This window comes from Coenobita brevimanus, chromosome 67 (assembly GCF_032717465.1).
Source record: "Coenobita brevimanus isolate Jiangsu-jjx chromosome 67, ASM3271746v2, whole genome shotgun sequence".
NCBI classification, from domain to species: domain Eukaryota; kingdom Metazoa; phylum Arthropoda; class Malacostraca; order Decapoda; family Coenobitidae; genus Coenobita; species Coenobita brevimanus.
The window spans coordinates 32681463-32704102 of record NC_137020.1 but is presented as its reverse complement, the minus strand read 5'-3'; the positions used below and the strand labels follow the sequence as shown (position 1 = coordinate 32704102).

Genomic DNA, 22640 nt, shown 5'->3' with positions numbered 1-22640 from the left:
CTGGGAGCATTGTCCTTACGTTATTTATAGCCACTTTATCATACCCTCATCAAGGCTATTGTGGATAAAATAACCAAGTCTCTTTAATACTACAATGCCTTTCGCTGTGGACTCCTCTTTCATCCATTAAAATAAGCTAATCTCCGTTTTACTCTCATCATGGCATTCTCCTGTGGTCGTTACTCTCCTTTAATCAAGCCAGGTATAAATGACGTAAGCCAGTCTCTGCAACACTGTCATGCCATTCCGTTGTGCTCCTCATTCATGCGGTAATGCTGTGGTGTGGACGTGGTGGAGGCAGAATGAAAGATCACGTGTTGCCAATCATTCTCTTCCTTCACGATGATTGACGCCAAAAATAAGGCAAAAGATTCAGTCTGTGAGATATGTTCCGGCTGTGAGAATGGTTGCGAACGTGAGATATTTTACGGTTGTGAGATTAGTTGTGTAGGAGAGAGAGAGAGAGAGAGAGAGAGAGAGAGAGAGAGAGTATAAGCTAGCAGATGCAATTTCAGTCGGCTAAATCGTCCCTAAGGTTAATCTATTCACTCCTTTACTAAGGCATGAACATTTAAAATCCGGATTGGGAAGAAGAACGGTTTTTATTGGCTGAAATTGTGTAGGTTTTTATAGCGTAGATTAAAAACGTTATTCTCCTGCTTGCATTCCTCCCCTTCCTTCCCCGCCTTTCCCCTTTCCTTTCTCCTCCCTCCGCCCCATCACCCTTTCCTTCCTTCCCTCTCCTACCGTCCCTCCCTTTTCATTTCAGGCCTTCTTGCATCATAGCCTCTCCTTCCACCCTTCCCTCCTTCCTCCCTCTCAACTGCCTATCAGCCTTCTTCTCTCACCCCTCTTTCCTCCATCGTTCCCTCTTTTCTTCCACTCCCCCTTTCTCCCTACTGCCCTCCCAGCCCTTCCCCCTCCCCACCACCCCTCCCTCCTCCCCTCCCTCCCTACTCCCCCACCCTCCCTTTTCCCCCCACACCCACCTGCGTTTTTGGCTGGAATTTATGTCGAGGAAAAATATTGGTCTAATTTGTTATTGTAAAGTCTTGAGTTTGGCCTAATCTGGACTAATAGCGTATTGTGATTATGTCCTGGCTGAGGAATTAGCAAGTTAATCCGCCATTCTTATTGACAACATAAATACCTGTATAAGATGCCTCGTTACGTCAGATAAAAGAGCTTAATTCCCAAAGGGGGTCACACCTTTACCTTCCCCTTGAAGGTCATCCCCCTTTAACCACCAGGAGGAGTCACTACCACCCCTTTTATCATCCCAAAGGGGATCACAGCACCTTTGAACCTGCCCACAAGGGGGATCACCTCCCTTTATCTCCTTGAAAGAAGTTGGCCCCTTTTCATCCTCAAGGGGTGGTTGCTTCCTAGGGGTATGTAGTGGAGTCCAGCACAGTTACCCATAACTTTATTCAGACTTAGGGAACGGCAAAATAAATGTGTGATTGGCGTCATGGGAGGGATCAAACCAGGCTGGGGTCAGCATTTAGCCAGATCAAAAGATGATGCGGTAATCAGGGGGAATGTGGGGCGGCGCGGGTGGTGGTCGTCTGCTTCACCCGCCAAGGGAGAAAAAGTGAACAATAAACACGCGTAATCCCTAAATGCCCCAGCGCCCGCTAGTTTTCGTGTCGCGCGAGATGTAAGCCCCGCCACTGATCCTCATTTATGTTTATATTTATTTATTTTTCCAGCCCTGTTTTGCCCGTCTGGAGCCCTGTTTTATATGCACAATGGGACCCTGAGCTGGGGCTGAATGGTGTAAACGCTGGTACTGCATGACTAAACCTTCAAAGGGTGACACAAGCTCCAGTGTTCCCTCCCCCACCCTCTCTCATTTGTAGTGTATTCCACGGCACAAGAAGTCAGTGCTGTGCTACGGATCTTCATTCTACATTCTTTGGATGACACCGTTTTTTATCTGCGTTCTTTCGTGGATATCAGACACATTACCTAGGGCAAGGCAGAGAGAGAGAGAGAGAGAGAGAGAGAGAGAGAGAGAGAACACTTAATCATCTCACAGCTGGGACACCTCTAGCCAACTTCAAAAGAGTGTGTTGATATTTTAAAGCAAACACCAAATTTCCCATAGATGTGAAATAAATCATGTTGACCCCAAACGTACCCAATAAGTCACTACGCCATAAAGATATTTAAAAAAAATAAAAATTATTGTCTCGTAAAAAATAATGGTGTCCAGAATGTCAAGAATATTATCTACGGGTCGACCATCACTGTCAGTGTCATATTTTTCTCCTTTAAAAAAAAAAAAAAAAAAAAAAAAAAAAATCGAAAGGTGGCGTGCAAAGTCCAGAGTTTTTATGGTCATTTTATGGAACGCATGTGGTTATTACGTATGGTCAGCCTGCATCCCATACCGCGGAATGCAGTCAGCAGCCATACAGGAAGACCAGATACGTTCCATTATAGTCAAATACTTCAAAAATCATGGTCATAAAGTTTGGGGTCTGCATCCCAGTTCACAGCTCCAGGCATAATCATACGTCCACTGGTATCCAAGTACTGCAGATAGAAATAAACAAATGGAGAGAGAGGGGTTGTGTTCATTTAAATTTAGTTCCCGGTTTATGAGGTCAGAAATAAACAATTGGAGAGGGAAGTTGTTTTTAGGCGCGTATCCCCTGGCATCATTATGGAGGGATGACTGAATGGCAGGGCATGCTGGGCTGATTAAAACTGCTATTTCTCGTTAGCTCTCTGTGTAATGTGCTGCTCTCCCCCTCCTGTATCTTTCTTATGACAAAGTGGAGGGATGGAGAAAAGAAAGGAGATCGAGAAAGGGCGGGCTCAACGGTGGAAGGAAGGATTGGGAAGGAAAAACGTGAGGGAAAGGGAAAAGAAAAGGGAAAGAGAGGATGGAAAGTGAGGAAGGAGAGAGAGAGAGAGAGAGAGACGAGGAACGTGAGGAAGGATAGAGAGAGGATAAGCAGTGAAAGGAAAGATTGGAAGGAATGTGAAGTGAGATGGAAAGGGGAAAGAAAAGGGGGAGAGAGGTTGAAAAGATAGTGAGGAGGGAGGGAAAGAGGAAGGACAAAGAGAAGAGGAGGAGGAGGGTGGAAGAGAACGGAAGGGAAAGTAGAAGAGGGAAGAGGGAAGAACGGGTTGAGAAAATATAAGCAAGGATAAGAGATAAAGAACAAAAATAAGAAAGGAACGATGAAAGAATGTAAGCAAGGGTGTTGGGTAGATTAGAGAATGAGTAGAGAATCAGGTGAAGGGTGAGAAAATACGTAATGGGGAATACATATGATGAGGTGATTAAAACTGCTTCCTCTCATTAACTACCTGTGTAATGTGTGACTCTCCCTCCTCATTTCTTCTTTATGGCTTTATTACTGTCGTTTTTCCTCAGTCCCCTCTGGATTATTGTATTAATTAGGTCCATCACTCACTGCTGTATTCTAGCTGACACAGACGAGGTAGTTCCTCATGTTTAGCAATTTTTTTCCCATCTTTCGCATTATCTTACAGCCTTTGATAATAATATCTTTAATATCAGAACCGTAGGAAAGGCAATCCCAACTCGTCATCCAATCCGGTTTGATCTGACACAGATTGCATTAGTAACAAACATGAGGATTATTACGGTGTGATGTACAAAATGTTGATTAAGGGGAGTTATGAAACCGGTCAACCAGAAATATGAACCATGTACAGTATTCACACACTAAAGCTTCTGTAACTGCCATCATAGCATCGTACTGACCTTCGTTTAATTCTTCCACAGTTTGGTTCATACCGGTACCATCTTTTTCACACTCTTCTTTATACTTCCTTCATGCTCTTCCTTTATCCTTTCTTCTCTCATTCAGTTAATTGCTTAAGATAAACTGCTGCTTTTGAGAAGCAAAAGGCCAAATTATTATTATTATTATTATTATAATTAATATTATTGTTATTATTATTTCTTAACCCTGGGTGTGTGTACTTGCAGCGGTGTGAGGATGGTGAGAGCAGCGTGGCACCCTACAAGGAGGAGAACGGCCGCCTCCTGACCCAGCTCAACCAACTCCACATGGACAACCTCCATCTCAGGGAGCTCACTGAGAAGCAGGAGAAAGGTATGTGCAGTTGGGGACAAAATCTTGCCTTCTGTTTCACCTCTTCAGTTTGTCACTTTCCTCTGCAGACTAATGTGGTATGGTTTATTTCCTACATAATACTGTCTAGAGATGAGCAGCTGGTCACTCTTGCATTAAAATGTCAGAATGAAGCAAAACCTCTTTCATTTTCCTTTCACGTTACACCTTCTAATCCACCTTCCACCCTGCTTCCCTCACAGAGCTACAAAACGCGGTAGAGAAGGCAGAGGAGGAGTGCCGGGGCCTGAGGCTGCTGGTGGGGGAGTACCAGCGCCGGGAGGAGGAGCTGCGGTCTGAGTCGAGCAAGAAGAGTGACCGCATCCTCCACCTCCACCACCGCAACCTCAAGGCCACTGTCAACACTCCTGGTAAGGTAACGGACACACCTCGCACTGATGTCATTAGTTATGACATCATGTGAAGACTGAAGTTTTAAATAGCTTTTGTGATTTTCTGTTGATGTGAAGTTTTAACTACCATAGTTGTTGGTTACCTGTAGCTAATATATGGTTGGTTACCATTAGCTCTAGGGGGCACTAGCATAAGGGTAAAATATAATACTGATTGGTAATTTTGACATGACACACAGCCACAGGTAAACAGAGTCCTTGATTGTTCCAGATCCTACCACATATCTGAGAATTCCATTTTCCTTTTTTCTTTTTTTTCTTTTTTTTTTATAACAAAAGTGTTCAGTTACTGTTGGGAAGTAATTAGTTTGTTGTTGCAATTGGTTTATCTTCCAGTCCAGAGAAAACATCAGCTGTACCGTGGCCAACAAGGAGATTTAAATTACCGATAGTTTATATGATTTTTCACATTATTATTTATTTCTCTGAAGACTGCCAGTTCATCTAAGGCTGGAGATTGATGAAATATGGTTGAGAATTTCTATTGAGTTATGAAAATACAGTAGGTGTACTGTATTTCTGTGAAGTAGGTATTGTTCATTTGTGAAGAGTCATCTATACAGAACCTTTAAATGTGAGAAAAAGATGCGCTCTTCATGTGTGATTGAGCAATGTACAGTATATAGGAGTGAGTGCTGTGGCCTGAATGCCGTAGTGCTAATGTCAGTGAAATTACTGAATATGTGGAGAATATGGAGAATGAGAGTTGATTTGGGAGAGTGTATGTAAGTGAGGTGAAGGGGGTGAGGGGAGGAGGAAACCAAGGATGAGGTGGAAGGATGGGATGGAGAGATACTAGTATGTGAAAATGGGTAATGTGAGTTGGAGGGAGGGCATCCTGATGGTGGAGGACAGGGTGACAAGGAGGCAAAATATTTGTGTCACCTCCCTCTGAGCATCTTACTATAGATACATGGAAAGATACACAGATAGATGTATGTAACTTAAGACACAGATTTTTTTCTCCTCTTTACCTCAGGTGGAGGGAAGCACCCTGTTCCTCTCCAGCGGCAGCGTCTAGAAATCACGTCACATCTTCCAGCCAACAACATGTCTTCCGTTTACAAGTGTTCAAAGTGAGTTCCTTGATGTATTTGAATTTTCATGTTCTGTGTTGGTATACTAACAGTTCTACTATGTGTAAGTTACATGTCAGTAGGATTTGGCAGTATGTATGCTTTAGTACTCTTAGGTTATAGTATTTCCTTGAGTTTGTTGATTGATTTATTAAATCATTAATGGATCTTCCTTCACAAACCAGTGAACTGCTTTATATGTATTTGTTTTTCTTTGCCAGATATAATGCTGTGCTCAGCTTTGTGTTAAAAGATTCATCTTTGCTTTATTCTGTGATAGTTTTGTTGTCATTAGTTGCACCATTAGTAGCACAAAATAGGGTCTCTAATGGAGTTGTTTGAACAGGTGCGGGCGGGAGGAGCAGCGCCCACCCACCAGCAACAACAACAACGATGCAGTGAGTCGCAACAACAATAACAACAATGATGTTTACTTAGCCGACCTCCTACGCATGACTGATCAGAAATTGTTGGAGCTGCAGCAGGAGGTGGAGGCAAGCAGGAGGCAGGCCAAGATGAGTCAAGATCAGTGTGGTACCCTCAAGAAACAGGTACATTTCAGTTGTCTGGCTGAAGTGAGTGATTTCCTGTGATCCATTGGATTCACATCCAGATTAGCCTGGGGTTGCAACAACAGCAGCAAGTAATGCAGTACCACTCTTTCCTTATTTGTGTTATATGTACTCTGCTGATGAAGTTTGTGTTGTATAGGAGTGATATTACAATACTCGTAAGTGTAAAAGTGTAAACATGTTGAATGCTAGTGAATTCTTTAAAGGAGAATTGGTACTTTTGAGGATCAAAAGACCAGATTATTATTATTATTATTATTATTATTATTATTATTATTATTATTATTATTACTGTGGGAAGGAGCTGGAGGGAAACTCGGGTGAAATAGAGGTGAGCTTTATTCCCAAATAATTTTGCCTGTGGCTTCTTCAGGGGTACTGAAAAACTCACAGACTGACAGAGTTTACATGCGGGTGATGGGGAATCGCCCTCTGCTGGCTGTCATGCTATGCCATCCTGCGTCCTGTCCCAGGCGTGCGCTGCTTGCTAGATTATCCTATCCCCCAAGGGTATCATTAAGGCAGCTGCTCCCTCCACAAAGCAACCACCTTAGCTACTGTTTTTTATCACACCATGTCTCCAGTTGTCTTGCTAATGTTTTTATTGGATGTGGTGTAGAACGATTCCACCACTTTTCTCTAATGTTTTGAGAGTCCATTCTTTTAATATGGAGGCATTGTTCCACTGTGGTAAATATCTTTGGGGGATAGGCTCATCTAGTGAGCGATGCACACCTAGAACAGGACACAGGACAGTATGATGTGACAGACGGCAGAGGACGATTCCCCATCGCCTGCATATAAGCTCAGCCAGTCCATGAGTTTTTCAGTACCCCTGAAGAAGCAACAAGTGAAACTAGTTGGGAATAAAGCTCACCTCTATTTTACCCGTGTTTCCTTCCAACTCCTTCCCACACTTGTCATAATGTCTCTACATTATTATTATTAGTAGTAGTAGTACTGTGTTATATTTCATAGAATGGTGCATTGTTTTGCAGATCAGTTACTGTATGAGTATTATGTCTCACTCGAGCTAAGGTTGATTGGGCCTTGGTGATTTTGAATTAATCTTCCATGAGGTTAGGTTTGGCACATCTCTGTGTTTCACCGGAGTCACCACTTTTCTGTAAAATACACTACCATGTCAGAAGACTAGAATTTGAAATAGTGGTAGAACTCTACTACTTCTAACTTCCAGTCCACAGGTAGAAAACATGGGTTGGCAATCAGTTGGCTGCAGGGTCTACTTGAGGGTGAGTGAGGGGTGGGTGTGATGAGTGAGGATAGCAAATAATCAGTCATTCAGTCATACACTCCATAATTCAATTCCATCCACAGATAGAAAACCGAGAGTCGGAGATCACCCGTCTTCAGGGCCTACTTGAGGGTGGTAGAAGGGCAGACGTGATAAGTGAGGACAACCGGGTGCTGGCTGCCCACACTCACATACACCACCTCCAGCTCCACAATGACCTACTCACCAAGACAAACCTGCAACTTGAGGGAAAGCTGAAACGTGAGTCCATCTTGTGCTCTGTGCCATGTTTGTGTTGAATTACAAAGTAGATTGTGTTAAGTACTCTTTTTACAGTTTGTCACCTCTTACGAAATTCTCTTAATTTTAAATCCATAGTACTGCAAATTGCAGAACCATTGCATGTTAATGTTCCATTGCTACCTCCATAACTGGTTTGCCAGATTTCCCCAATTAACATTGCCAGTGGTAAGGAAAAAGTTGTGAGGACTACCTGTAACGCAGCTGGAGTGAAGTTGCGAGTATGATGCAGTTTTTATGCCCTACCCCAGACATCCTGGGTGACACACATGATGCCATGAACCGTGCGGTGGAGCTTGCTGATGCCAACACTGACCTTACCACAGAGCTGCATCACACCCAGCTGAATGCACAATCCACCCAACACACACTCACCCACCGACTCAACCACACCAGGGTGTGTACCATTCTATCTAGTCTGTAGAGTTTATACAGTAAGTTAATGTGTTGTGGGGGTATTATCAAATGGATACTGTGCTCATGAGAAACAAATTTCTGCAGAGTAATGAAACCCTTAAAATAATTGCCCCCACAGCCATAATTTAGCTATGAAACCATCTAAAGGTACCCTTTCTAGTGCTTCCCAAACACCACCAGACATTAGAAGCTAGTTGCATAAAGTATATATTGGGATAAAATAATAACTATTTTTGTCAGGTTGTTCCAGAATCCACCATAAACAAGCATATGGTATGATAGTTTACTCATCTATGAAAAACTGAGCTAGTAGAATTGAATACAACAAAAGACAGTGGCTTACCATACTGATGTATGTGTTTCTTTTCCACCCGAGTAGTCCAAGTTGCTACAGTGTGAGGGTGACCTTTCCGAGCAACACCGAATGTACCACTTAGTTAAAGATGAACGTGACCGCCTATACAACGATCTGGTGAGAGTTCGACACGATTATACCCGCCTCTCACACCACCACACACGCCTCATCACTGAACGCGGCCCCATGGAGGAGGAACTCAGGCTGGGGCAGGAGGAGAAAAAAACCCTGATTGACAAGATTAATCGCCTCACTGTTTCACGTAAGGGCCTTGAGGGTTCATTAGAAAGACTTTTTGTTTTTAATTGATTTTTTAAACTACATCAGTAGTAAATGCCTATTATGTCAGATTTTTTTATTTATTGATTGATTTTTTTTAAAGAATATGACCTGATTCATAGGGGGACCGAAGGATTGGATGATGGATAGATGGTTTAAGATTGTGCCTTTTTATATTTTATGCTTTGTTGCTCGAGAGACTTCATATAGTTTGGGTGAGGAATCCCTGTTTCTCATATTGTTACCATCTTTGTTTAGTCATCTGTTACAAATGAATGATATCAATGGAGTGATGTTGTAGTTTGAAATCAAGATACAGTATACTTAAATGAATAGGTTAGATCAGTAACTCTGCAAGAACTTTACTTTTTGTCTTATTGAGCCATTTAAGTTAGATGTGGAAAGTGCCTTTTTAGTTACTGAGTTAATATTTGTAGGTTTTGAAACATTGAAATGGAAATGTGTTCCATTAAGCATATACAATACTCAGAGCATTATGGTATACTGTATATTACCATATTGAATTTACACCTAAGCTTTCTATTCTGTATACAGTGCAGGAGGCAGAAGCTGACAAACTCCGGTTATCAATAGATAGTGATGCTCTCAGAAAATCCCTGACTGAACACAAGGCTGAGAAGGAGGCACTGAACAGACGGATTATTCTACTAGGGGAAGAGAAAGATGCACTGAACCGAAGGAATATTGTTCTAGGAGAAGAGAAAGATGCGCTAAACCGACGGATTGTCCAGTTAGCAGAGGAGAAAGAGGCACTGAACCTGCGAATTGCACAGCTTCAGGAGGAGAAGGAAGCGGCTGAACAGGGGAAGGCATTTTACAGTGCCGAGGTTGAGAAACTGACGGGGCAAGGGAGAGAACTGGAGCAGGAGAGGGACTACTACAAGGAAGAGATGATCAAAGGACAGACACAGACTGGGGCACTGGAGCAAGAGAGGGACTTTTATAAGGATCAGAGTGGAGAGGTAGGAGTGAGTGTTTGATGAACTTGAGGCAATAACATCTGTTACTTTTTTCCTTCATTTGTATGTATTTTGAATTAGTCTTGTGTCCACTTTTCTTCTTATCATTGATTACAGTATGCCACAAAATGATGTATAAAGGAGAGAGTTTAAGTAGATCAGAGGGGTGCAGTGAGAAGAATAAAATGCACATGAATTGACATTTTACCTTGAAACATCTATTGTTCAGGTTTATCCTTATTCTTACACAGTATTATACACACATTCATTTGCTTACTGTTTCTTTTTTGCATGCCAAAATATAATTTGCATAAATTTTGATGGTGAAATTCAGGAAGATGCCATAGAGCTGTCTTTTTTGTAACCTAATGTTAAAGATCTAATTTGACTAATGGGTCCATGGCATGCAAAGTATTTTTAGACCTCTTTTTGCCACAGTTTCTTAATTTCAGTTTACTTTCTCTGAAACAGCTATCAAGAGAGAAGCAAGTAGTGGAAGATTCACGGGCACACTTGGGTGATGATCTTAACAGGCTGCAAACTGAGTTGAAGCAGATGCAGCAGGAACGCAGCTATTTCAGCGAGCAGCTCAACCAGGTCTGCTGGGTTACCTGCTGTAATTTTGCCTTCAAACAAGTATTTCATACCCCTCTTGCCTGGATAATTTCTTGTGAAGCAATTATATTAATTAGTTACAGTGCCTGTGTATGAACCAAAGTGTCAGCAGTAAGATTTGTATGGTCTGTTTGTGCAATACATTTGTCTGCTTGTTATTGGCCTCCGATTTCTATTAAGTGGAGTAATTTGATTGTTAAGAGTTGCTTTGTTTGGGTCTTACACAATAATAGATGCCGAATAGTTTGTGTGCGATATAGTTTCTTTTATTGACGTTTTCCATAGAAAAGATTGCCTGTCACAAAATATTGATCAAGCACATACTGTCCTTACACAATGCCATTGCATCCAGACCCAGGGAGAGAAGCGTCAGGCAGAGAAGGAGCGAGAGTATTACAGTGAACAGGTGGTGCAGTTATTAGACCTGCTGAAGACTAAGCCTTCATCCACCCCATCCACACCCATGCAAGTTTCACGCGCTCGATCCAAGGCTGTGTCCCCGGTGAGCAGTTTGTTGGGCCTTCAAAGGGTTAAATTACTGTATATTAGATGGCCATAGGTTTAAGAAGGGTCTTGGATAGATACAGAGAAAGCTCAGTTGAGTCCAAGATTTTAATTTGCATGGTATCAAGTAGTTACATATGATAACATGAGCAGGAATGTAAATTAATGTGGTTTATGTGCATAGCTCGTGATGACTTTTATTTCTCAGGCATGCTGTTGATTTGTTCTCCTATTATGTTTTCCTCATTCCTTGCTTTCTGAGTCCTATCTCAGCCCACTTTTAGGTGGGAAAAAGAAGTGGGATGAGATGATGGTGATGATGACGATTATGACTAATTTTTTTGCATTACCAGGAGTTTATTGGTAATGATACTTGTGTTACATCTTTATAGATAAATCCATTCTTTCACCCATATTCACATACCCTCTATGTTGATCCCTTTCCACCTGAATCAAGGAGACGGAGCTGGCACGTGTGTTGTACGAGCGTGATGTACTGCGGCAGGAACGTGACTTCTACAAGACCCAGTACCAGAGCCTACGTAACCAACAGGGAGTCGGATCAGGGGGTTCTTTGGCATCTGGGAGTGGGTCAGGGGCTGGTGTTGGTGTATCAGGGACTGGTGTGGGTGTGGGTCAGCCTCCACCACCTCAGCCTGCAGCAGCCCCACCTGGTGTCCCACCCACAGTTCCTGTGTTGGTCCCAGGGACATTACCTGGCACCCCTCCTCCACGCCCACAATCTGTACCCACTACTGGTGAGCGTTTGTGGGGGGGACTGTAGCTGATAAGTAATGTGAAGCACCTGAGTGTGATTGCTTATACCTGTGTGGTGAATCAGGATTCCAGGGGCCTGAGTGGTCAGTGAATAAGAGTGTGGCCCATTAAATGATTGTAGAGTTGAACATGCCATTTTAACATTATAGTATTGATCATTTATAATCAGAACAGTCTTGTGAAGTCTTATTGTTCTTGTAGTCTAGTCCCCCTTTCACTAATTGCTTAGCATGGGACAGGTGGCCATTTGAAGTTATTTTCTTATGTTCCTATGTTCAGCATTTGCAAGTCATGACATTTTTGTGGGATTGAGTTTTCAGCTTTGTCTTCACATTATCTTTATTCATCACCGGTTGTTTGCATTTAGTAGAGGTGAGAGAAGTGCAAGAAACACATGGAGCCTGCTACATGCTTTCTGATACTACATCATTCAATGGTATTCTTCTCAGCAGCTGATCTTGAGTCCATCCGTCGAGAGCGAGACTTCTTTAAGCAGCAGATGGAGTATTTCCGTCAGCAGCTTAATCTCCAGCTGGCTCGTGGTCCGCCTTCCGCTGCCGCCCCTCAGCCGCCGCCACCAGGCCCTGTTCCCCCCATGGCTGTACCCCCACCAGATAGTGACAGGGCACCTCTACGACCACCGTTCACTAGGGTAACATATTTTGCCTCTACATGTTGATGCACAGGGAGGCTTTGAGAGGGTTGTGGGGAGAATGCTGTATGAAATATGGGTGAAAATATCTATGCATGTGACTGTGAAAGGTGAGCACCAAGAAACAGATCTGAGAAGACCTAGGATGATGTCTTGTGAACTGACCTCACAGTAGAGGGTTTGAGGCAAATATACTGCCAGAGATCATGCAGCATGAAGAGCTGTCGTCAGGTTAGCAAGGCAGACACATGCAAGCATGTATAAATCCTTTGCAAAATTAAATTGCTGATGCACAACCTGGAATATAGTTTGTGTAATATTTCTTTATTAAATTTTGGTAGTGCCTCTTTATTTTGATTTTTTTCATTGTAGCCAAGATTCTGAAGGGTTAAATTGTATGTGAATGACTCTCATTTCACTTTTCAAATCTTACCTCACCTCAGCCTTAGGTACCATTAAGAACATGGGAGATGATGAAGATTTTTTTTTTTCCTTATCAATTTATATCATGCTTTTATTCCTACTTTCTTACTTGGCGAGTGTATACAGATGTGGTGGATGGAGAATCTAAGAGGAGGAAATTCAAGATGAGGTAGAAGTATGGGACAGAGTTGGAGGGAAGATGGACTGATGGTATAGGACAGGGTGACGTGTATTTGAATTGTTAGTAGCATCTGTCTGTAGAGGATTGATTTCATTCTTTATCTCATGCCATCTCCTCAGGGTTCATCGGATGCATCGCCCCGTGTGGAAGGTGACCCCAGTGCGCTGCGGAGTGAGATGAGGATGTACCAACAGGAACGAGAATTCTACCGCCAACAGTATGAAAACCTGAAGGCCACACTTGCTCAGCCTTCCACACAGGTTAGCTCACAGGGACAGCAGACAATTTCGTTTTTTAAAAGTTGTTTCATTGTTAACCCATTGAACCTGGAGTTGTCTTTTTCATGTTATTCTTCTCGTCTAATTATTTATCTAGTATATGATAGACTTTCAAACTATAGTGGTTAGATATTGCATTAATAAATCTTATCATTATGAATGGTCTTTCCAAAGTTGAATAGATTTGTCACTTAGGAGTGAGGATAAACTAAAAATGTTGTCATCCTGATTAAAGGAGTTAAAGTTGTTTCAGTCTGTTTCTGTATTATGTTGCTGGTGAATTGCACTTTTTTGCCCAGAGTTGATTGTGATTCGTTGTAAAACTGTTTTGAAGTTAGATATGATTTTTTTTTTTTCTTTTTTTAAATAGCCTCTCTGTGTTAAATTGGAAGTGTGTCTAAACTAAAAGTGTTTCACTGAAGTTGCGTTTTGCCTGCACACATTGCAGGCTTGAACTGATTGTATTTAACCTTATTGTGCAAGATATCCCTGAAAATGACTGAAACCATTCTATGATATTGAGAATGAAATACTGTTTACTAAACATAAAATTACCGTGTGTACTCTTTTCATTCATCAATGTACTTTATTTCTTTCTATCCATTTTCTCCACCAGAGTGACATAAATGTTGCAAGTATCATGCATTAGCAATACTGTACTTTGGGCTATATTTTAGATGACTTATGAGGCTTCATATTATGTAATATTGTATTGCATGTTGTTTATATTATTTTATAATTAATATAATGTGGATTATATCAGTGACATATAGGAAAATATTGAACCTTTAAAAGGGCAGCTCAGAACCATTTAACTTTTGAGTAGCTTTGAACCTGAGATTGGTGTTGTGATAATAAGAGAGATTATTTATTTCTACCTTTTTTCTCCTAGTGTCTGATGGTCATATGATTAAATTGTCCCAGTCACAGTGATGGCCTTGCATAGCTTCAGTCTCTGATGGGTGACTAGAGGTTTTCAGTCTTTGTAATGCCATCAAGTGAAGTAAACTGGTCATCTGCCCTTAAATGTACTGGACTTAATAGCATACCCTTGGGTCCCTACATTCTGAAGTGGAAAATATGGGCTTGGCTATTTTATTCATTTGTTTATTTATTCGTTTATTCATTCATTTTACAGTATATTTATTTATTTATTTCATCCACCAGGCTGAGGAGGAGATGGATATTACTAGTGTGATACGTCAGAGAGACTTCTTCCAGCAAGAGAGAGACTTCTTTCGCACTCAGTACAATGACATCTCCCGTCGCCTGGCTCAACTCACAGCCTCACCTCCCACTGTGTCACCAACCATTGTGAGTTCTTGCTGTTATATATGCAGTTTTGTATTTTCTCTATATTTTTAAGCTTTACCATCTGTTTTATAAGAATGACAGCACCAATATAGAACTACCCCAGCACTTAGTGCCTCTCCATAATCTCTTGGGCCTGAGGATGTCTTTAAAATTTATATTTGCCATATCCTGACAATTTTGTTCAGTTTTTGATGGATTCTTCAAACTGGAAGGGTTAGATATAGCCTTAATAAACCCTTTCAGTATGAGAGGCCTTTCCTAAGTTGAGTAAAATAGTCTGGTAGCAGCAAGAATAAACTAAAAAAGGATGTCAGTCCAGATTTGAAGGGTTAATCTGGATTTTTCACATGAAAACCATGACTCATATATTCCCTCCCTGTACAGAGGCAAGAGATGGAGTCACTCTTGGCAGAGAAACGAGGGGCCAACATTGCCAGGGCAGATCTGGAGGCGCAAGTAAGTGAGAGTGGTGTCAGGAGGAAGGGGAACTGTAATGGACAGATATGGAAGTCAGCGAATGAAGATGAGGTGAAGGAAGGATGGGAGAGTGGAGAATGGAGGGGAAAATTACATCATATAATGAATTTTTGTTATTGTTGTTGTTGTTCTTGTGACATCAAGCTTATCTGGATATGAAATTATGGACTATAGGAAACTGTCCATTTCAGCTAAGTGCACCTGGAGATCTTTTGTTGAGGTTGTGATAAAGGACTGTCTGTGTTAATAGTGATGTGCTTGAGGTGAGTAAGTTTTTTGTGCTGTGGGGGCTGCATTGCAGTGAGGTAATAATGGACTGTTTGTAAGTTGAAGAAGAGAGTGTTAAAGTATGAATTAATAGTTAAGAGACAGTTTCACCTCATTTTGTGTATCTAATCCTATCATACCAGTGAGAAGAGAAGTTAGAGTTACAATAAAAGAACAAGAAATGAATAGTTATAGGGACAAATTTACCTAATTCTTTTGTCTTGAGAGGGAGTTGCAGTTAGAGAAAAAGAAATTAAGAGCCAAAATGAGCTCAGTTTGCATATTCTGTCATATCTTACGGGTGTTGGTGGAAGTGAGTGATACAGAAGATGAGAATAATGATGAAATAGATGGTTAAAAACATTTTCAGCCTATTTTACATATTACATTTTATCTCGTGGGTGTAGAAAGAAAGAAGCTACTGATGATGATGAAAAAAATGGTTACACATATTCATCTTGTGCACATCACATCTTATGTTGCAGGTACGGATTTTAACAGAGAAACTTGTTGATGCTGAGAGGGAAAAGAATGAAATTGACAGCCACACCAGGGATCTCCATGCTGCTATTGAGAAGTGAGTAGGAGCAAGAATCAATAATAACAATGTATATATGTATATATATACAGTATATGGGTGGGAAAGGAGGTCCGGATGATGATGATATATATATAAAATAAAGCACCAGTTCTTCCAAAAGTATTCATTAGTGTGCAAAACACCTTTGCACTTGTTCAGGTACAAGAACTGTGATGTTATTCATATGTGATATATATAAACATCTGGCACCAGTTCTTTCAAAAGTATTCATTAATGTTCAAAACACTGTTGCACTTGTTCAGTTACAATAACTGTGGTGTTATTCATATGTGATACATATAAACATCATCTGCAGAAGTGGCAGGAACAAATTCTTGTAATCATCCATGACATCACCATTCTTAAGATCATAGTTTCTTGAAAAGAGGAGGATGAGGAAGAGAAAGAGGTGGATGGAACCCCCTTCTGTATTTCATGTCCTAATTCTCTTGAAACCTCAGTGTTCATAAGCCAGCTGTCTTAACTTAGCATCCATCCACTTCAGATTGCAGGATGCAGCAACATCTAAATTCCCACCAGCAACACAGAGCTTCATCATGGAGATCAGGAAAGCCCGAGATGCAGCCATGTCTGACCTTGATAGGACCAAGAAGGAGCGTGACCAGCTTAAGGAAAAATTGAGGGTGAGGGAAAGTTTCATTTTGGTGGTTGGATGAGGTGGCCCATTTCCTAGGCCATGGTACTGATTAGTTCTCTTTCATGCTTTTCTCTTTTTTCTGTCTGTACCCTGCCTCACCCCATCTTGGGTGGGAGAAAGTGGTCAGGATGGTGATAGTGCTGCTGCTGCTGCTGAAGTATATGGTCTGTTGGATTAAAGCGATACAGCCAGTTGTGGCCTTCGCATCTAAGTCCTGGAGGTGATTGGGATTATTGGTCACATAATGCCACTCAGGGATGAGTGACTGGCCATCCTTGTCATAAATTTCTGGACAAAGTAGCTTAGCTCGAGGTGCTTGATGTGATAATAAAAGATTGGATAAAGGTTGGATTGATGTAGTATATTGTACTGTATATGAAAAAGCATATCACAAGGATGTGACACCGTTTCATCGCAACAGTTGATGAGTTAACTCAGACTGGGAGTTGTATGTGAATCATATTAAAAAAAAAAAAAATGCAGATGGTTACCTGATAGGTTTGTGAGATTGAGCTTTGTTTGGTTGAACCCAGATTACGAGGGCTTGAATGATGTGAGAATTGTTATTTGTTGTACTTTATTGTTATTGTCATTTTCATGCTTTCAGCCTTCGCCATTCTCTCTTTACCCTAGAGCACCACAGCGCAGCAAACACGAGAGCGGGCCAGTCTGGAGGAAGAGTCAGCCAATTTACGGCGTCAGACGGAGGAAGGATCTCGTCAAGCAGCAGACCTGACCCAGCGGCTGCACTCTCAGGCTGCCCTCATTGCCTCATTGCAAGACCAGGTGGTTGGCCTCCAGGAAGCACTGCAGCAGGCGCATGACCAGCTCGGACTCCAGGGCAAGCAGAGTGATGAAATGAAGTACGTTGGAGAATATTGTGGCTTGAAACTCTTTAGATTTGAACACTGGTGAAATCTGTTACTGTATATATAGAAAGTGCACATTATGAGTTGTCCATTTTTACAGTACAGTATTGTTTTACCATTAAATCTGCAATTTTCTCTCTCTCTCTCTCTCTCACATTTTTTTTTTTTTTTTTTTTTTTTTTTTTTTTTTTTAATGTGTCCGACTCTGGGCAAAGGCTTCAGGGCCTATATCTCGGGGGCAGTAGCCTATCCCAAGGCCCAGTAGTCCTCCTACACCTCCACATGCACCAGAATACCACAGCTTTCTAAATATGTAATTCTTGTACACCGACAGGTTACTGACTGAACGGAAGGTAGTTTTTCCCACACTTACAGTAGCAGATGCTTGATGAAAGTCATGAATTTTAAGAACTCATCCATTATTTTTATTTATAATGAGAACTTTGGCGTTGCCCACACATACTTAAAGATGTAACCGTCTACCACCAGAAAACTCATTGAACGTAAGGTGGGGGAGGTGGGAGATGCAACACAGCAACTGGAGTTCCGGCTGGGGCAGCTGGGTGAAGCGGAGGGGCGAGCGAGGCAGCTGGAAGGGGAGCTGGAGCGGGTACGAGGGGAACTGGGCCAGGCACGAACTGAGTTGGCCACACTCAGGAACTCACTCACACGACTTGACCATGACAAGGATTTACTTAATGTAAGTGATCGATGACTAAAAGTTGTTCAGTCATGTAATGATACCTAATTTTAAATGTTTTGTATTATGGTAGCCTAGTTTTGTGGTCTGTACATCTCAGTATGGGTAATATGGAAGTGGCTGATATTTTCCTACCCTATCATCTGCTTTGTTCCTAGGCTTAACCCCCCACATCTTCTTTTACTTGGGCAGACTGAGGTGGACACTCGAACCCAACAACTAGCAGAATTGAGGGACAACCTGCGCAAGAGGGAGGCGTTCATTGCCCAGCTCGAGGCAACCATCGCCAAGCTGGAGGGCAAGTTGGAGTGAGTACTTATATTAATTTTATAGTTAGTCCTCATTTAAAGTTTGTTCATTATTAAGCTGCTGAAGAACTAATACATGATCTTTTCTCTAAGACTTGCTTGTGATTTCCAGAAGCATGTCTCTGTTAATGTTTTTATGCTTTAAGGAACATTCTGCCTGTACACATCCTAGACTTTAATTGAGGACTGACTGCATCTGTTTGTCCATCTGTTTATCTGTTACCATTTCACCGGGCGTTCCATTGAATAGTGCTTCATCCATCGTGTCTGCTCTTCCTTTTGCTTTCTGGACCCACTTTCATCCCTATCCTGAGGTGGGAAAGAGATTGGGGTGATGATGTGATTTAGACGACAGACTCAATGCCAGAACTATAGTTGGTTTGCTTTTACGTGATAGCACAGGGTAACTTCCACAGTGTAAATACCGAGTCATGGTTGTATGAATTTTGATGAGCCAAAGTTATGAGATCAGAATGAATGTCCTGTGCTACTAGTAAAATTGACTCACCACCCCAGTTTGCTGTAGCTGACAAAAACATGGCAAAGGCTGTACAGCAGCAGTTCGTGAATGTCTGCTTGGAATCTGACTCAGGGTATGAAAAAGATAAGAAAAACAAAAAATCAGTAAGCGGGTCGATTGTAATTTTATTTCATCGTATTTGCATATTAGCATTTAATTAGTTTCACTGTTAAATCACACCACTTTCATCTTGTTATGCTTAATTTTTAGTTTTCAATGCCACATATCCACACTGTTGTGTGATGCCTTGCATAAGATCATGGATGAGCTGAGTAGGATCACATTGTTCTTTTTGATCAGGCAGTCTCACCATAAGCCATCATTTCTTAGTCCATGTTAAGCTTTCTTATTTTCTCATCTTCTCTCACTTTTTTCATCCTTTTTTCATATTACAGTATACTGTTCTATTAGCATTAAATAATACTGTACTTCAGATTTTATTTTTTCTAGCATTTCAGTTAATGTTCTATAATACTTTTTTAGTAATACAAAAGTGTGTTGATCGTTCACAGAACAAAGATACACAGATATTTAACGGTACTCATCCTGACTTTGTTCACACAGTTCCATAGTATTTTTATCTTCATTTTTTTCTGCACCTTTGCGATATTTTACTACAGTATTATACCATCACAGTAGAAGTATCTGCTTAAAGAAACGACAGTACCAGTAGTGCCGTTTGCACTGAGTGACATGGGTAGTAAGCAGAATTCCCCAATTGCACTGAATGACGTGGGTAGTAAGCAGAGGAACTTGTTGAATATGTTTTTTATGATGTGTAGTGAATAGTGGTGTTAATGGCATGATGCTCATGGCTGCAACAGAGTACGTGATTGTTACTGGTGGTAAATATTAGTTGTGGTGGTGACAAATAGGCTACATCCACATCAGGAGCTTGCTGATACAGGCAGTGTGGGCAGGAGCTGTATATTACCACATTTCATGCAAGTGGCCTCACTGGACGAAAGCAGGTGTGGGCGAGAACTTCGGTGATGTACAACCCTTGTCTGCAGCCACCTGCACAAGCAAGCATTTGGTGTGGACATGGCCCTAAAGGGAGATGTAGTGGTGATGGTTCTTGAATTGTATGTCTAATGGTGTTTATCACAGCTGGGTGGCCAAATTGACCAGTTATATAGATGGTAGTAATGCCCTACATATTGGAAGGGGAGAAGGAAGACAAGATACAGATTTGTTGGCAGTGAAATAGATGTTGAATGGCTGAAGACTAGTAGAGCAAGAATTGTAAGAGTTCAGCTGAATATGGATAAACGAGGAGAGGGATCCTAGACAAGTGAACAGTGTAGTAGGTGAGAAAAAGGTACAGTGGTCAGGTATTAATGTTGTTTCCTCAGGCTCATCTGGACTTGAACCAGGTGGATTGCAGGTTGATGTTACCCTTTGCTGTCCACCTTCCTCCTTTCAGGGAATAGGGAAGGAGGTGAGAGATTTTTATAACTGGGCAGTGGAACCTCCTAGTTATATGTGTCACCACAGGAAGGCATCCCTCTCCAGTATCAAGACAGTCATGTATAAAGGGATATGTATTACAGGCAAAAGCGATAGGGTTGATCTATCCTGGTGCTGATGCTTGTGTGGGATGTGGTGTTGGGTTTTGGCCCCACCAGGGAGTGAGACCAGGCTGACCATCAGGGCGGCCAGTGAAGTAGTGTCCAGGGGGAACGAGTGACTCCAACCCTCCCCAAACCTCAGTGTCACCCATGGACCGACCCATCCTACCCTGCCCCAGCCTCCCCAGACCCTCCCTCACCTCACCGTCCCTTCCTATAGTCCTTGTACGCTCACTGCTTGGTGTGGTGGTGGTGGGATCAACTGTGGTATTTTGCAGGAGGTGCCGACCCTGTACCACACTGTTGAAGTGATGGGTCTGTGGATTGATTTCTGGAGTTGGGTTAAAGTGGCGATTGTTTGGATTAATTTCTGGAGCTGGGTTGAAGGGCTGGTTAAGTGGGTTAATTTCTGGAGAAGGATCAAAGTGATGGCCCTCTGGGTTAATCTGTGGGCTTGGGGTGATGCAGGTTGGGGCTGGGCGAGGTCCCCTTGGAAGAACCAATATCTGACCAAGGTGACAGGGACCCTTCGTGTCCAGGCGGTAACACTGGTTGTCGTGCCACCTCACAAACCCCTTACGGAGATCACAGGCACAAAACGATGCAGCATTAGATTTGCTGTAGGCCAGTATTTGGTTAGGAGGGCAGGGACCTCTGCTGCCAACCTCATAGCACCGTCCATCTCCTTGCCAGTACCCTGCAAGCTCCTCCAGGCAGCCACAATCCCCCACAAGTGGTGCATCTTCATGGTATATAAATAGACGACCATCCTGGCAGGGGCCACGCCACCCTAAGCGATGACAGGAGTCCGTGGCAGGGTGGTAGCGGCGGGGTCCTGAGCAGGGATACACCTGGCACTGACCCTGTAGCAGCCTTGCCTCTATGGTGGTGTTGCTGCTTAAGGAGGGAGTGAAGAAGTGCCCTTTTTGGCAGGGCCCTCTGGTGTACAGATGATAGCAGGCACCTGTGGGTGGATGGAGGGCATGTTGAGGTCGGCAGGTACATGTGGCAGTCATGGTGGAAGGTTTGAAGGTAAAGATGTGGCCAGGTGGGCAGGGACCTCGTTGGTCTAGTTCATAGCAGCCACCACTCTCAGCATGGTAGTTTGTGACCAGGGCCTCACTGCATCCACATTCAGTCACACCTCGAGTGGCGTTGTACAGGAAGATGTGGCCGGCGGGACAAGGTCCACGTTGGAACAGCTCAAAGCACAGCCCTGTCAGTGGCCAGTAGTTGCTGAACATGACGCTTCTCTCACACCCACACTCAGGCATACCTGTGAACAAATTAGTGCTATATTCAAAGAAATTTACATCAGTGAGTGGCACTTCAGTTTAACTAAAGGTTACAGTTTTTGACAGTTTTCATCAGAACTGCCATTATCATCATCATTAACGAAGTCCACTCTAACAACTACCAGTATAAACACCACTGTCATCACTGTCATTGCAACCACTAGCAGTCACCTTCATCACTGTCATTATAACATCCCGCAATGGCTGACTAAAGAGAAAATTGGATATAGTTTACTGAAAAAGTATGAACATCAGAATAATAGCATTAAATGAAATAGTCTGTATACTCTGCACGGATTAGCGAAAGGGCTGACAGTATTGCCAGACTGCCTTGGGAACAACTGCTGCTACTACTACTTATACAATATTGTCATGTAGGTTAGGCAAAATTATGAGAATTGCTAAGGAAAAGTTAACTGAAATATTGTGTCACTGACCAGTGGTGGGGTTAACATAGAGTAATGCCCCCTTGAGACACGGGCCGCGGGTGTGGTACTGGTAGCAATCGCGTGTAGCCGGCCAAAAAACTTGACCAGGCGGACAGTTACCAAACTTCCGGCACATTCCCTCCTCCCGCATCTTACGTTTTCTCTCCAGCTCCTCCTCGTTCTTCTTTGCCTCTTCCTCTTGCATTTTCCTTGTCTTCTCGGCCACCTCCTCTTCTCTTCTCTTTGCCTCTTCTTCCCTTCTCTTTGCTGCATCATCTTCTGTCCTCATGTCTATCCCCTCAGCCATCTTCACTTCTCGCTCCTCCCGCCTTTGATCCACCACATATAAAATTTGCTGATTTGCCTCTTCTGCGTTTTCTTTCCTGTCCACGTATTGTCTGTAAGAGTAGATAAAAAAAAAAAAAAAAGAATTACTCTGAGTTAGGCAATGTAATGCA

At 42.4% G+C, this 22640-nt stretch overlaps 2 protein-coding genes across 2 annotated transcripts in view; one reads left to right on the top strand and one right to left on the bottom strand.

Annotated features, from left to right (window-relative positions):
• Positions 1-22640, top strand: part of LOC145405614 (uncharacterized) — a 73186-nt gene that overhangs the window by 9461 nt on the left and 41085 nt on the right. The window contains exons 2-22 of the mRNA XM_080276941.1: positions 3974-4100; positions 4322-4489; positions 5511-5607; positions 5954-6158; positions 7518-7695; positions 7986-8131; positions 8531-8768; positions 9341-9429; positions 9556-9768; positions 10237-10362; positions 10733-10882; positions 11342-11642; positions 12111-12313; positions 13037-13177; positions 14363-14509; positions 14894-14965; positions 15739-15830; positions 16339-16477; positions 17125-17354; positions 17850-18060; positions 18253-18368. Of these exons, the coding sequence (XP_080133067.1) occupies positions 3974-4100; positions 4322-4489; positions 5511-5607; positions 5954-6158; positions 7518-7695; positions 7986-8131; positions 8531-8768; positions 9341-9429; positions 9556-9768; positions 10237-10362; positions 10733-10882; positions 11342-11642; positions 12111-12313; positions 13037-13177; positions 14363-14509; positions 14894-14965; positions 15739-15830; positions 16339-16477; positions 17125-17354; positions 17850-18060; positions 18253-18368 (3389 nt within the window). The remainder of the gene's footprint in view (positions 1-3973; positions 4101-4321; positions 4490-5510; positions 5608-5953; positions 6159-7517; positions 7696-7985; positions 8132-8530; positions 8769-9340; positions 9430-9555; positions 9769-10236; positions 10363-10732; positions 10883-11341; positions 11643-12110; positions 12314-13036; positions 13178-14362; positions 14510-14893; positions 14966-15738; positions 15831-16338; positions 16478-17124; positions 17355-17849; positions 18061-18252; positions 18369-22640) is intronic.
• The window catches only part of LOC145405486 (uncharacterized), a 4128-nt gene continuing 1949 nt past the window's right edge, over positions 20462-22640 (bottom strand). The window contains exons 3-5 of the mRNA XM_080276838.1: positions 22547-22580; positions 22192-22321; positions 20462-21735 (exon numbers count right to left, since the gene is read on the bottom strand). Coding sequence (XP_080132964.1) covers positions 20462-21735; positions 22192-22321; positions 22547-22580 — 1438 coding nt within the window. The remainder of the gene's footprint in view (positions 21736-22191; positions 22322-22546; positions 22581-22640) is intronic.